At 43.3% G+C, this 16,633-nt stretch overlaps 1 protein-coding gene across 1 annotated transcript in view; it reads left to right on the forward strand.

The window, feature by feature from the left end:
* The first annotated feature begins 77 nt into the window (after positions 1–77).
* The window catches only part of APBA3 (amyloid beta precursor protein binding family A member 3), a 29,723-nt gene continuing 13,167 nt past the window's right edge, over positions 78–16,633 (forward strand). The window contains exons 1-3 of the mRNA XM_063455948.1: positions 78–198; positions 634–1,530; positions 9,994–10,033. Coding sequence (XP_063312018.1) covers positions 679–1,530; positions 9,994–10,033 — 892 coding nt within the window. The 5' untranslated portion in view covers positions 78–198; positions 634–678. The remainder of the gene's footprint in view (positions 199–633; positions 1,531–9,993; positions 10,034–16,633) is intronic.

A 16,633-nucleotide genomic window follows, 5' to 3' on the forward strand; every position in this document is an offset into this window, starting at 1 on the left:
ACTGCTAATAACTAAACCCCCCTCCTCCCCCTTTATTCTTGTTACTACTTATTATATTGTACTCAGAGGTGCTTGTTCACACTCTCTGGCCTCCAGTTCCTTTTATGTTGGGTTCTATGTGAATCCCATAATCCTCTGCGTGACCCCCCCCCCCCCTCCCCAAATTCGACAACATGGCTGAGCAGCTGCTGGGACTGTGTGAGTACCTGGGAGGGAAGGGGTGCAGCCTGGGCATGAGGCATTCATGGGGAGGGAGGGGTTAAAATGGCAAGAACATTGTCTTGATACTATTATGTTTTATATATCTATACTTGTATATATTTTTATACACACACTCACACTCACTCTGTTTAAGACCAGTCCATGCCATGCACTCCTACCAGAGTTTTTACTAATAGACGAATAAGCATCATGGTAGTTGTAGTCCATAATAGGGAAAGGGTAGTATATTTCTAGTTGTAGGTGAACTTCGATGGGGTAAAAAAATAGGAACGTGTTTATAGGATGTGTAATAAAGTAGAATTGTGTCATGGATATTATGAATATACAGCTATTATGAATATTACAATAATTCTCTCTTCCCCCCCCCCCCCCCCCCCCTCGTTTTTTGTTTTTGTTTTTTTTCCTCGCTAGGGTAAATGTTTCTCTGTTTGGATCTCCATCACTGTGGATAACGGAATGGAATTTCAGGTGCCTAGCTCTGCTTCTGGTTCTATAAGGATGCCCACTGACCACCCACAGGTTGACATGGAAAATTCAGACAGACTACTTTCAGAGCCACCACAGGCTTGTGATAATGCCTGCCAGAATTTATGTCATGGCCCAGTGGAATCGGCCTTTGGTGACACTTTGGGTAGGGCACCACCTCGTGTTGACAGTTGCCCTGATATGGACACAAGGCCTCCGCTCACCCCAGATTTAATTTGTATGGATTTAGATGCGCAGCTGGAGGATTCTGGGCACGGGTACACCTTTCATATGCAGGAGCTACTAAGTGAGCTGCCCATGTTGGACCACCAAAAAGAACAAGCAGAGCTTGGCTTGCCAAATGCCAGCCATTGTAAAGAGACACTCAATGGGGATGCAGAACCCAAGGATGGCCACACTGAGTGTGCACCGTGCCCATTACACATAGTCACAGGAAAAGGCCTAGCACAAGGTGTTCCTCATTTATCTGAATCAAGCACTATGTCTTCCAGTAGTCTGGGTCTTTTTCGGACAGAATCTGCCTCTGGGGAACTGATGAGCCTCTTTCAGTGTGAAGACGGATCATTGGCACAAGGAGAAATGGGCATACCTCTGGCCAGACTTGAATCTGTGCCAAGGAATCAGCCTCCCAGCCTTCATTCTTTGCAAGATCAAGTACGTGATTGTTTAGGGTGGAATGAAGAAGAAACAACATCCTCTTCATCTGAGCTTAGTAGAGAGGATTCATCTTGTAGCCTAGCAGAGTTGACTGAACCAGCTTGGACAGAGTACCGGAAACCACCACCTTCTCTACAGGAAAGTGAGGAAGATCAGAAAATAGGGGTACGTAAACTCAAGTTTTCTGTATTGTTTTTTTTTAACATTATAAAAGGATGAATGTTCCATGCTGGACCTCGTGAGGCATTATGTAGATAATCACTAAAAATACTAGGCAAAAGTAAGAATTTGGCTCATCGTATCAGGATGCGGCCATTATTTGCAGTGGGACCTAAACATAAGACATGTAAGCGTTTGACAACAATGTAGTTATTTAGATTTCAGGAACAAAACCACTGCACCATGACCGCGGTGGTCAGGTAGCTGTTACACCTTAATTTCCAGTGTCTGAAAAAAAACTATCAAACAGAAGTGCTCATGGTCTTTTAAAGTATGTTTTAAAAGAAATAGTCAAAGAGGTGTGTACCTGTGTATACTATACATACCATATAAATATACACTGCTCCAAAAAAAAAAAGGGAACACTTAAACAACACAATGTAACTCCAAGTCAATCACACTTCTGTGAAATCAAACTGTCCACTTAGGAAGCAACACTGAGTGACAATAAATTTCACATGCTGTTGTGCAAATGGGATAGACAACAGGTGGAAATTATAGGCAATTAGCAAGACACCCCCAATAAAGGAGTGGTTCTGCAGGTGGTGACCACAGACCACTTCCCAGTTCCTATGCTTCCTGGCTGATGTTTTGGTCACTTTTGAATGCTGGCGGTGCTTTCACTCTAGTGGTAGCATGAGACTGAGTCTACAACCCACGCAAGTGGCTTAGGTAGTGCAGCTCATCCAGGATGGCAGATCAATGCGAGCTGTGGCAAGAAGGTTTGCTGTGTCTGTCAGCGTAGGGTCCTGAGCATGGAGGCGCTACCAGGAGACAGGCCAGTACATCAGGAGACGTGGAGGAGGCCGTAGGAGGGCAACAACCCAGCAGCAGGACCGCTTCCTCCGCCTTTGTGCAAGGAGGAACAGGAGGAGCACTGCCAGAGCCCTGCAAAATGACTTTCAGCAGGCCACAAATGTGCATGTGTCTGCTCAAACGGTCAGAAACAGACTCCATGAGGGCCTGACATCCACAGGTGGGGGGTTGTGCTTACAGCCCAACACCGTGCAGGACGTTTGGCATTTGCCAGAGAACACCAAGATTGTCAAATTCGCTACTGGCGCCCTGTGCTCTTCACAGATGAAAGCAGGTTCACACTAAGCACATGTGACAGTCGTGACAGAGTCTGGAGACGCCGTGGAGAACGTTCTGCTGCCTGCAACATCCTCCAGCATGACCGGTTTGGCAATGCGTCAGTAATGGTGTGGGGTGGCATTTCTTTGGGGGGCCGCACAGCCTTCCATGTGCTCGCCAGAGGTAGCCTGACTGCCATTAGGTACCGAGATGAGATCCTCAGACCCCTTGTGAGACCATATGCTGGTGCGGTTGGCCCTGGGTTCCTCCTAATGCAAGAGAATGCTAGACCTCATGTGGCTGGAGTGTGTCAGCAGTTCCTGCAAGACGAAGGCATTGATGCTATGGACTGGCCTGCCCGTTCCCCAGACCTGAATCCAATTGAGCACATCTGGGACATCATGTCTCGCTCCATCCACCAACGTCACGTTGCACCACAGACTGTCCAGGAGTTGGCAGATGCTTTAGTCCAGGTCTGGGAGGAGATCTCTCAGGAGACCATCCGCCACCTCATCAGGAGCATGCACAGGCGTTGTAGGGAGGTCATACAGGCACGTGGAGGCCACATACACTACTGAGCCTCATTTTGACTTGTTTTAAGGACATTACATCAAAGTTGGATCAGCCTGTAGTGTGTTTTTCCACTTTAATTTTGAGTGTAACTCCAAATCCAGACCTCCATGGGTTGAAAAACTTGATTTCCATTTTTTAATCTTTGTGTGATTTGTTTTCCGCACATTCAACTATGTAAAGGACAAAGTATTTCAGAAGAATATTTAATTCATTCAGAACTAGGATGTGTTATTTTTGTGTTCCCTTTGTTTTGAGCAGTGTATAATTGAATAGAGTTGTCTTACTGCTGCAGTTATTTTCAAAAGCAGTCATGTGCAGGAAAAATAGATTGGGATCCTCCTTATACCATAACCTATGATAAAAAAGGAAAGGTTGTTATGGTGCATCTTTAATACCAAGTTAGAAGCAAAAAAAAGCCTCTGATCTCCACTTTTCTCATAAAAAATGCATAACCTTTTGGGGTGAGTGGTTTCCTCCTGCTCCAGCCAGCTTTTTTTTGGGAGGGGGGAGAGTTGGGGATATTCATGACTACTGAATTCATTATTAATTGAATTCTATATGCTTGTAAGTTGTTGTTGTTGTGTTTTTTTTTTTTCCCTCTTTCTGCTTATAAAATATAAACTACAGGTCAGGCTTATGTTATTTCTTTTTCAGTGTAATTCAAACTTTAGAAAAGAAAAAGTTACCTGCGCTCTCTCCTTAATCCCTATGTATATTTAGACAAATGGAGGTCATTTAGTTGCTCCAATGGCTATTGGAGGGAATGCCCGCCCCATCCCATTTGTTCCCTATTAAGGGTTAATAAGCATATAGGGGTGCATATAAAAAATACCCCTCTCTCTCATTAGAGATATCTTTGCCAGAAGCTCAAGGAAGCCGGCTGAAGGTTCAGTGTTAGGACCCGCTTAGGGGGAGTCTGCCTTGACGTTGGAAGGTGGGCATTCCCTCCAATGGCCATTGGAGCAACTGAATGACCTCCATTTTGTCTAAATATACAGCGGGATTAAGGAGAGAGCGCAGGTAACTTTTTTTTTTTTTGGTTTTTACTATATATTGGGGCTGATGTGTACTTTAGTCCTTGCTGCCGGCCCAGTAGTGATGGGAGTGAGCGCAGGTCTTCTCTTTTTGTATTTGTAATTAAAACTTTGTTAATACACGTTTGCATACAATTAAATTTAATTAAATGGAAATTGTAGGTAATGCAGGGCTTGACCAATTTATTTGGAATCTAGGAGCCAGCTAAAGAAGTTAGGAGCCAGTCATTTTCAAAGAGAAAATGCAATTCTTAAAGGGACACTATAGTCACCAGAACCTCCACAGCTTGATGTAGCTGTTCTGGTGTCTATAGCCTGTTCCTGCGGGCGTTTCAGTGTAAGCACTGCCTTTTCTGCGAATGCGTTTCACTACTGAAATGAGCTTCCTCGGTCAGCTGTCTGACTGAATAAGGTGGGTTCAATACCTGGTACCTACACTATTGGCTTTCTATTTGGAGGTTCATCTGTACCAGAAGAGAGTTGTGTTGCTGCCCTAAAGAGCATAGAGCCGCTAATTACTTAATCGATTTAGGCTCCAGCCCATGTGAGTGAATCTAGTTACCATCTATCTGCACATATCTTACTGATATAATCTACACTATATTTGTGTTTTGTTTTTTTCACCCCTCTTAAATATTTGTTGCCTCATTTAGATGCATTCTAATATAAAGTAAATACAAAAAGAAAAGTCCTGCGCTCACTCCCATCACTCCTGGGCGGCAGCAACGACCACAGTACACATCAGCTCCAATACATATAGTAAAAACCAAAGAAAAAAAGTTACCTTCGCTCTCTCCTTAATCCCTATGCATATTTAAACAAATGGAGGTCATTTAGTTACTCCAATGGCCACTGGAGGGAATGCCCACCTGCCAACGTCAAGGCAGACCCCCCTAGACGGGTCCTACACTGACCCTTTACCTTGCTTCCTTGAGCCTCTGGCAAAGATATCTCCAATGAGACCGATACTTATTAACCCTTAACCCCTTAAGGACGGAGCCAAATGTACACGTTGTGAACGAAACAAAATGTAAACAAAACCTGGCATTTGCGCTATATGTCTGTCCAACCGTAATTCACCTCTTTCATATTAAATGCACCCCCCTTATTATATATCATTTTATTCAGGGGCAACGGGGCTTTCATTTAATATCAAATATTTAGCTATGAAACATAATTTAATATGAAAAAAATGGGAGAAAATAAGATTTTTATTTTTTTTGTTCTACATGACATTTTAACTGTCAATGTCATAATACTGTTTGCTTTTACTGCAATAAAATACACGTTTGTATTCAGCAAAGTCTCACGTGTAAAATAGTACCCCCTATGTACAGGTTTTATGGTGTTTTGGGAAGTTACAGGGTCAAATATAGCGTGTTACATTTGAAATTGAAATTCGCCAGATTGGTTACGTTGCCTTTGAGACTGTATAGTAGCCCAGGAAATAAATTTACACCCATAATGGCATACCATTTGCAATAGTAGACGACCCAAGGTATTGCAAATGGGGTATGTCCAGTCTTTTTTTTTTTTTTAAATTCTTTATTTTTCTCGTGCATAAGAATAACATGCATAGACAATGTGCCACAATAGCACGCATTCAGGTTATATCAGCGGATCATAGCGGCATTGAGTGTGCTGCACAATTTTTGTTTTTTACAGAAAAGTGAAAACCTAAAACATCTGTCAAACGGACATTCAACCCAGTCTGCAATACTGTGTTAGCTGGTATTATAAACTCTTTAAGTGTTTGTGCGTGGAGGGGAAGCATTGGCAAACAGCGTCATTGGTAGGTCTCTAATTGCGGGTGTAAGGGCAAGTCAGTGTGACCTGTAGTTTTACAGCACAGTGTATGTGATGGGGGTGTGCTCATGAGCCATAGTTGGCTTGCATCCAGTGTTTTTTTTGTTTTTTTAAAAAGGCGGTCGTCCTGCGTGTGGTGGAGTTCCCCTCTGGGTGGGGTGGGGAGGGGGTTTAGTTGGGGTTCTGGATGTGTGCTGTGAGTCCATGGAGGTAGTCTGTGGGTAAGAGTATATGCCTTGCCTATGGAAGTGAAAGGAGGGCTACTTCAGAGGTTCTCGGCAGGGCCTGCAGCCGTGGGGGTTAAACGGTATTTAACTGTATAATGTGTGTTAGGACTGTAGAGGGTGGTGTCTCGTCCCTGTTCTGCTCCCGAGGGGAGCATTGTACCTCCAGGCCTGGACCTGGATCAGAGCGTGGTGCCTAAGTTGCCAGCGTTGCGTGGCCAGTGTCAATGTTTGGGGGGGTCATAAGTTGACCTGTAGGTACACGGGGTGGGGGGGTGCGGTCATCGGTCACAGTACTTTGTTGAGAAAAACAAAGTAATATATGAAAGAATAATTATAGCATTTAAACATTAGTGATCGGAGTGGTCACCAGTCCTAGTAGGCTGGTATCAGCCGGTCTCTGCCGAGTGCCCATGGCCATTCAGGTGGTTACCGCCACATAGGCATCTGGCCTTGTCTCCAGAGGCACAAAAGGAAGCACTGTGTCCGGATTCCACGCGTGGGGCGCCGGGGCCGTGCTGAGCGGTTTAACCGGTTTCAAAGCGTCCTGGGACAGTCCTAAGGTCGGTAACAGGCCTCTCGCTTCCTGCATGTCCCGGATAGGGTGTGTTTCGGTGCCATGCTGGACTTCTAAAGTGTGCTGCAATCTCCATCGATACAGGATGCCTCTGGCACGAAGCAGGGTTGTGAAAGTCTGCAACGACCTTCTCCAGGCCATGGTGTATCCCGATAAGTCCGTGAAGAACGAGAGCTGCATTCCTTCAAAGGTGTAAGGTGAGTGATTCCGGACAGCTCCCATAACTGCTGATCTGTCTTTGCTACACCTAAATTTCACCAGGAGGTCTCTTGGTGCTGAGCTCGGCGCTTTTGACGACTTTTGCAGGCGGAACATCCCCTCTAGGCCCACTTGCTTTGCCTGCCTGGGAGGCAGTAGTGCTGCGAGGAGTCGCCTCAGCAGGTGTGGTGTCTTATCTTCCAGAGTCTCCTCCGACACCCCTCTTATCTTGAGGTTTAGGCTGTGCCTCTGGTCCTCTGCCACCGCTATCTTCTGTTCTGTTTTGGCCTGTTGTGCCTGCAGGTCTAATACCGCTTTCTGAAGTTGGGATGTTTGTTGGGCATTTTTGTGGGCATTGCCTTCTATGACTTCCATGCGGTTCGTTAGGCCTCGAACCTCTTGTCGGATTTGGGCCATATCTGCCTAGAGGTTCCGTCTGAGTTCCGCAAGGAGCTCTCTCATGATAGTCGTTGTTACCGGAGTAGAGTCCGGTGGAGAGGTGGAGGGTATGGTGGGTTGCGGCTCCATTGTATTCCCCTCTGGCAGTCCCATGCAGTAATCCTCCGATATTTCAGTATCTGCGTCTGAGCAGTCGGCCATCTCGGGCCCTGCTCCACTCCTGGCCTGGCGCCACAGGTCTCCGATATTCATGCCCATATGTGGTTTGTCGGATTTTTGTTTTTTGTTTTTCTTACCCATGGGCTTGTGGGTCAGGGCTTGTGGTGATTTGCCGGCGAATTAGGGCTTTTCAGACCCGATTTTGCGGCTATAAAGGCTTTAGTCGGCTCGGAGCTGCTGTAGCATGCGTCCGCTCGGTTCAGTGGCTTGGCTCCGCCCCCGTGTCCAGTCTTTTTTAGTAGCCATTTGGTCACAAACACTGGCCAAAGTTAGCGTTAGTATTTGTTTGTGTGTGAAAAATGCAAAAAACGCCAATTTTGGCCAGTGTTTGTGACTAAGTGGCTACTAAAAAAGACTGAACATACCCCATTTGCAATACCTTGGGTTGTCTACTATTGCAAATAGTATGCCATCATAGGGGTAATTTTCATTCTTGGGCTACCATAGGGTCATAAAGGCAACGTAAGAAATCTGGCGAATTTTAATGTGAAAAAAATGAAACACAAGCCTTATATTTGACGCTGTAATTTTTGAAAACACCATAAAACCTGTACATGAGGGGTACTGTTGTACTCGGGAGACTTCGCTGAACACAAATATTTGTGTTTCAAAACAGTAAAAAGTATTGCAGCAATAATATCGTCCGTGTAAGTGCTGTTTGTGCGTGAAAAATGCAAAAAACTTCACTTTTACTGGCGATATCATCATTGTAATAAATTTTACTGTTTTGAAACACTAATATTTGTGTTCAGCTAAGTCTCCCGAGTAAAACAGTACCCCCCATGTACAGGTTTTATGGTGTCTTGGAAAGTTATAGGGTTAAATATAGTGCTAGCAAATTAAATTTCCTATACTTTCGGCATGGGTTGTCAGGCAGGTCCTGCTAATTGTAATTAATTAGGATACCTAATTATGTAAAATTATTACATTAATATATGTGTAGAATTAATATATGTGTGTGTGTGTGTGTATATATATATATATATATATAATTTTTTTGAATATTTTTATATAGTGATATATACGTATATATATTATTTCATTCTGTGTATTTTGATATAAATATATATGTATTAATATCACAATATAGTTAGAACGAAATAAAACACATCTATATATTTAATATTTTATATTAAATTTTTTTACGTATTTACATTTTTTTTATATTCTATATAAATATATAACAAATATCAGTATCAGTCTACGTGTAATTTGATATTAATATATATAATTATATATATATATTATTAAAATACACCTAGACAGTGTATGTGTGTGTGTGTGTGTGTGTGTGTGTGTGTGTATATATATATATATATATATATATATATATATATATATATATATAAAATGATCCAAGTATATATATATATTTTTTTTTTTTACACTTATTTTAATTTATTTGAATTTGATTTCCAGCCAGCAGTGGGGACTAACTGTTAGTACAGTTAGTCCCCCTGCTGGCAATGCAGCAGCCAGCTATCCCAGCCATGTGATTGTGAGGTCCGTGGGATCGTGGGGGGGGAGCGTGGGATCGCCGGCGACCGGGTAAGTAACAAAAAACCGGAAGGCGTACAATTACGTCCTGCGGCGTTTAGAGCTGCTTTAAAAAGGACGTAATTGTACACCCCCCGGTCTTAAGAGGTTAATAGGGAACACATGGGATGGGTGGCAGCATTGTAACCTAGCTGTGTGATACAAAAAGTGGATACAAATACAAAAAGAAAAGTCCTGCGCTCACTCCATCACTCCTGGGCGGCAGCAACGACCACAGTACACATCAGCTCCAATACATTTAGTAAAAACCAAAGAAAAAAAGTTATCTGCGCTCTCTACTTTATCCCTATGTATATTTAAACAAATGGAGGTCATTTAGTTACTCCATCCCATGTGTTCCCTATTAAGGGTTAATAAGTATATAGGGGTGTATATAAAAAATACCCCTCTCTGTCGCAGTAGAGATATCTTTGCCAGAAGCTCAAGGAAGCAAAGTGAATAGTCCGTGTAGGACCCGCTTAGGGGGGTCTGCCTTGACGTTGACGTATTTAAAGTTTTTTTTTTTTTTTTTAATTATTTAAACACTCCACCACTATATATAAGTTTATCACTTATATTGTTTTGTACTATCTTTGGTGTGTGGAAAAGAGGGTATTCCCACACGTTTGTTTTAGAGCTACTATTGTCACTAAAAGCTCTAGATACTGAGCACACTTTCTCATATTGGAGATTAATCACAATAAGAATCTTTTCATGTTTAGTGCATGGTTTGTTTTAGTATTTTCACTGTTATGTCTTTCTTTCGCAGACACCGGAATTGTCCTTGGATTACCCCACTCCGGCAAAAGGTAGGATACTGTGTACTAATAGCATGCAGTAATATGTAATATATTGTTCATTGTGTGTCTATTACCTGGGTTTGTTTACTTTATTGTATACATAACATCAAATTAAATGTTGTGTTAGCAGCACTTTCAGGATTAATAGGTAGTACAGCGTAGCTCTATTGTATTTATTTTGTCTTGTGTTTAGGACTTTTTTGGCATGGACATTGATGTTAATACTGTCCTGCCATACCACGGATCAACTATCACGGTTTCAGACTGGAGAAATTCTGCAGAGTTGAATATTTCATCCAAGATGTACTTTTTTTTTAATTACTCCCATCCTAGCACAGATAAAGGATATTGCTGCACTGCAAGCATGCCATCATATAAACAAACACTGGGTTTGGCAGCACCCCCCCTTCTCCTCTATTATTTTTATCATTCACTTAATTAAGCATCTTGTTTCACTTGGTGTCGGCTCATGGTGGCCAGATGAGAAGGCACTTTCTTTCCATGACTTGGTGTCTTTCAGCTTGGCATATCACACACTGTTTACGTCTTGTTGATCTTGTGAAGGATGCTTAGGTGTTTCAAAATCATGGTTTTAGACAGGTACCAAACTCCTCTTCTAGATTGTCTGCTCACTCTCTTTTATTAGACCCTACTGACTTTACACTGAGAGTGTCTATAAATAAAATATTTTGTTAAAATGTATGTCAACCACTAGATGTGTTCCTGTATGCACATCAAAAGACTACCTGGTTTGCTTTATTCAGTGAATTGTTTACCGACTGCAAACGTTTTTGTAAGTTTAGGCCAAATATAAAATTTAGAAATTATATTTTTACAATTTTATAACAAGTATTGGCTAAATTGTGATTTTTCAGGTCATAAAACTGCTTCAGTAAAAAACAAACAAAAAAAAAAACCAAACTATCTTTTTTCCATAAATAAGCTAAATCCACCTCAATTTTATTTCCCTGTTAAACCATTCCGCTCCGAAGCTGTGATTCTTACTCCACAACAATAAATCATGGTTTGGGTGAGGTTCTCTCTAAGGAAAGTGGACAAAAATTATTTAAAATCAAATGCTTGTATAACATTACCCAAATGAAATGCTGAGAAAATGGTCTCCCACTGGTAAATGCACCCCAAACACTCTTTGGTTTTAGTTTTTCTCTCTCTTTTTTTTTTTTTTTTAGTTTCCTCGGGTTATGGGTACTAATCACAATGAATGTATTTTCATTCTTGATTAGGTTTTGCTAAATAATGTTTATTGGACTTGGTTATTTTTATTGTTCCCAAGTGCCTTTGTTACGGTTACCTCTGATCCAAAGTCGTCCTAATCTCACAAAAATACTTGTTCTTAAAATAGTATCTGTATCTAGCCTTTCAAAGAACTTGGCACTTACTCTACCTTGTATACAGATTAAATTGTAGTTTATTCTAGAGCTGAAGTGACTAGCAGCCTGTTTGTGTGGCACCACTATTCATTTACGTTTAGCAATGATGAATGGTGGCCTTTGAGAATGATATGCCTCCTTAATTATGAAGGTAGATTGTTATCTCCACACAATTTCCTTCCATTTCTTGGCTTTTTTTGTCTTATTTAATTTTGCCCTGAAAGGCAATTTGTACTGCAGTGCACTGCAGATATTTAATAAACATTATCTTGGAATACCAAAATGTGTCCAATTTTTTTTTTTGCTTTTTAAAGCCAGTCACATATTTTAGCTTTGGTTTTTTATTTTTCCGGCACTGAGACTCCCTCAGTGGTGCTGTCTGCAATGTACTTTTGTGGAGGTGTCGTTTCCACTAAGGATGTCCAATTCAATGGTCCTCCTAGAGGAGCACTGTAGACGAGGTGCTCGGCGAGAGTCGTGTATGTCCAGTCAAATGATTCTCCTAGGAAAGCATTGAATTCCGGGCTTTCCTATGAGCTGCATTTGGTCACATGGCCGAGTTTCCCTCAGTTGTTGCGGAGAAAGCATCTATAGTGACCGTCTGGAAGACACTATAAATGTGTTAAACATTGCAGTTTCCACAAAATGTTTTAGATAGCAGGGATAACTACAATACCACTTTATGGATGTTACAGGTGAGAAGGGGCATGCTATGGTGGGGCAGACCCACTATTTTAGTGTGTTATGTAGATAATGTGTTAACAATATTGGAAAAACAACTTAAACCGTACTCACCATTTAATTTTTTTGCACATCCTAAATCCTTATTTCATTGAGCCCTACCCTTTACAATCAATAAATTTATATAGAACTGAGGGGATTGCCTATTTCAGACCAAACTGCTGAAATCTGTTACTGCTTTTTTCACACTATTTTTGCCTAGATCTTAAAAATTATCTTGTGAGTTATCCACGGTTCAGTTTATTGAATAGCACAATACATGAGCTAATGTGGGTGGCCTGGGAAATCATACATGTACCCTGTGACATATTTGGGCACTTAATATTCCTTTTGCAAATTTGTTTTAGTTGGTAAGTTGTTGCACTATAGACTATGCAAAATGTGTGTAAAAATAATAATGATGCCCATGTTTTTTTTTTTATATTCTTTATTTTTGCAGTGCATAATATAACAAGCAGTTTGTGAAGACATTCCATGAGAGTATACATGACAATAATATTAGGTTGAAGCTAGAACATAAAATGTCAGGATTACGGCACTTTTTATAATTACTGTAACGATGCAACCGCTGTATCATGCTATTTTTTCTAACTGAAATAGAGGTACTAAGGCTTTAACATAGAGCGGTGGTCATTTAGTTACGGGGGGCAATACCACTGGGTAATAAAGTAAGTGTTGAAAACCAACAGCCCAAACATGTATGGCTTGCTAATGTACAGCGCTGACCCCTTTTAAGAAGAGATATAAGCATTTTATTTATTTTTTTGTAAATGTTTTTTTTTTTTTTCTTTAAAAGCGAAGTAGTGAGACTCGCAGGTCTCCTTTATCAAAGTCAGTTCGTTAACGAGAAGACATCTTGCATTAAAAGGATTATTGACAGGGGTTGGCAACAGTAAGTCAACATTTGGGCTCGCAGGCCCACTGTGCGGATGGATTCTCAGGTCCTTTTAATGTGTTAGGTTCAATAACATATGTACAACATGGTATAAGGTCAGTGTGTAGTCGTAAGTCTTGTTTTCGGTAGTCCCTATCGGTCAGTATTCGGGCTCTCAGGCCCCATTGCGGGTGGTTTCCTATGTCCCTAGCGTTGTCTCTGTGTATGTCTGTGATCCTTCTTTCGTGTTTGCATTTGACAATGCGTTTCCCATGTCTATGGGTGTCTCAATTTTTGTCCGTCTTACATCTGTGTTTGGTCAGGGTGGTCCGTGGCCTAGTGTTTGTTCCCTGGCCATGACTCTTTCCCGTAATGATACTGGGAGTCGCCCCCTAGTTTGTGCAAGTGTGTAATTATCAGTCTGCATGCCACGAGCCTTGGGGGGCTCACGGTTCCTTTTGTTTTATTTTGCTGTGCTATTGGGTCTAGAGGGGGTGTTCCCCGGTGTTTCTAGCTGTGTGGCTTAATCCCTTGTTTCGTTACGTCCCTGACCATCTTGTCGGGGCTTGTGCGGGACTCCCATCATCCCGTGTGATTTTGTCGGCCACCCGCCCTTTGTGTGCCGAGTTCCATGCTAAAAAGGGTTCCCTCATGCTTCGGGCTCCATTCCCCTTAGTTCTATTGCTATTCTCCTCGTAGTGATCTATCTGGTGGTCTCCTGCGTTAGGTATGTCCTTGCTCGTAGTTGGTGGTCTCTATGGGGGTCGGGGGGGGATCATTTCGGGCTGTCGGTAGTCTGTCCGTGGTCGAAGTCTGCAGTGGGTGGCTGTCGTATTCAGTCTTCGTCTTTAGGGCGTAGCCTGGCTATGAAGTCTGGTTTCGTTGTTGTTAGCAGCCAATGTGTCCAGATGTTGAGGTAAATTTGATGTGTGTCTTTGGCAGAATGGTAGAGGTCTTCCAGGGACCTCAGTTCCTCCATTTGTTTGAACCATGTCTCTAACGGTGGTGTTACTGGTTGTTTCCAGTATTGTGGGATAATTGATTTAGCGGTGTTCAGGATGCGTATAGTCATTGTTTTCTTGTATAGGGTTCGGGGGCCCTAGTGTGATGCAGTAGCATTTCGGCTGGGCTTAAGGGGGGAGGGTCGTCTGAGAATTGTTTTAACATTGTGTGTATTCCTTGCCAGTATGGGATAATCTTGTCACACTCCCACCGAATGTGTAGCAGCGTACCCCTCGCCGCCCCGCATCTCCAGCATAGTGGAGAGTGGTCTGGTGTTATCGCGTTCAGTGTCGCTGGTGTGCGGTACCACTGTGTCAGTAGTTTATATGCCGTTTCTTGTGTTCTGCTATAGCTGGAGCAGTGGTGTGTTAGATAACAACAGATTTTTCTCCCATTCTGCCTCGTTAAAAGTACGGTTTAGGGCCTTTTCCCATTTCCCTTTGAAGTTTGGCTGAGCCACTGGTGTCTGTGTCAGTAGTAGCGTGTATATGATGGATGCCCCGTGGGTTATTGGGTCAGGGTTTAGGCATATCTCCTCGAAGGCAGTGGGGGCCCGTGCTAATATCTCTCCTTGTGGAAGGGTTGCTATATAACTCTGAATTTGTTTGTGTTTCAGGCGTGTCAGGAGTGTGTGTTCCGTCGTCCCCCTCAGGTCGTCGAGTGTCCTAATGCCTTTCGACGTGTAGACATGTCGAAGTCTGGGTATGGGCTCTTGGACTAGTGTCGTGAATGCTTTTGGATCCATGCCTGGGGGGGAAGTCTGTATTATGTATCAGTGGGAGTAGGGGTGACGGATAGGTTGACAGACCGTGTCTCCCCTTCATGCGGTGCCACTCCTGTAGGGTGGCTCTTGTGTAGGGGGGGATCCTCATTCCCTCTCGTCGGGGTTCTCGGGGGCAGCCATGGCAGGACCGCAGCGGGGGTTCCTATCGTATGTGTCTCTGCTTGTTTCCATAACTTATGTGTTCCAGTTTTAGTCCATTCTATAATCCGCAGGAGGTGGCATGCCCTGTAGTAAAGGGTGAAGTCCGGGAGAGCGAGACCACCTATAAGCATTTCAAAACGAGTGTCCTATGACGTTAGCTACTTAAGAGGGACTGAACAAAAAACATAAGCTACCGGCCCATAAAGCAGTCCATCTCCGACAAGTTTGCTTCGGTCTGCTCAGCCAATACTCGTGGATGGGAGGCAATTGATCACGTTTAAGTGTCTATTTGTTTCATGTAAAGAGTCCTGATTACTGAGCCGGCTTGCCGCCTTATCATGGGTACATTCCATGAGGTTGGGTCGTAAATGAAGTGTAATCCCCTTTTATTTCGTTTTACGTTGCCGGTGCGGTGTGTATGTTCGTCGCCGACTGCTGGGTAGGTGTGTATGTTCGTTCCGACTGCTGGGTAGGAGATGCTGTTTAATGTGTTGGAGGGGGACTCAGCGCTGTACCTTGGGCTCCGGCTCTCTTGCTCTTTGAAGGTAGGTAGCATGTTGCATGGCGCCGGTAGCGGTGTATGTTGTGCAGCCTTGTACTGTGCGTCTCCCCTCCTCTTCCCCCTTCTGCCACTAATGGTAAGCTTCTGTTTGGGGCCCCGTGGTGTTTGCTCGCTGCTGGTTCCCTCGTGTGTCTTGCCAGCAGGGATCAGCGACCTGTTTTGGGCTCTGTGAGTCAGCGCTTTCACTCGCGGCCTCCGCCATCTTGGATTCAGGCTTCAGGCCTTCACAGCGGCCTGGCAAGATACGGCCTCCGGGTTTGGCTACGAGGTGGGGACCAGGATCACCCCCCCAGCCATGTCATGTGTCCTTACGGGGTTAAATACCCCTTCTGGAATTTCTGCAGCGTTAATTTCATGAATTCAATCAATCTAGCTTTTGGGTGTAAAAGTGTCAGGGTGGTAGTCCGGTACCCGGAACCCAGACAGTGTCCAGGCGGCGGTGCGTGGACCGGGACCCAATATGCCTGATGTTAAGTGGGAGTCTTCAGCGTGGAGGTAGATTAGCAGGGTCTGGTGCAGGGTAACCGCACGCCCCCTGGTGTTGAGCACCAGCGTTTGTGCAGCCACATACCAAGACCCTGAATCAGCTTCAGCAGATACCAGGAACTAGGAGTTTGGAAATTAAGCAGACCTCTCAGGAGCTGAATATGGAGGCTCTGCAGCAAGATTGTATCCAGTACTAGAAGCAAGGCTAGACTAGAGAGAGGCACCAAACATGAAAACAAGACAGAACTAGTAGAACCCAGAACCAGAGAAGGATAGTAAGCTAAACCCAGAACATATACACAAGACATGAGGAAAACATGAACATAACATGGGCATGACTGGACAGGACTATACATGGACTGGGGATACAAACTAAAACAAGACAAGATAACATAGGCAAAACAAGAGGAGAAATAACTAAGTACTACATATGGAAATCATGGGGATTTAGTCACACTATATGATCATACATTGCATAAGCCTGCCAACAACGCCAATGTACCCCATATCTGGCAGGTCCTACACTGCCTAATGTATGCTTAAACATCCTAAGTAGACATCTATAGCACTTACCTGCAAGAAAGGGCAGAAGCTTTGAGCAGCTGCCTGCAGGACTCTGAAACAGAAG

Source organism: Pelobates fuscus, chromosome 5 (assembly GCF_036172605.1).
Source record: "Pelobates fuscus isolate aPelFus1 chromosome 5, aPelFus1.pri, whole genome shotgun sequence".
Taxonomy (NCBI): Eukaryota; Metazoa; Chordata; class Amphibia; order Anura; family Pelobatidae; genus Pelobates; species Pelobates fuscus.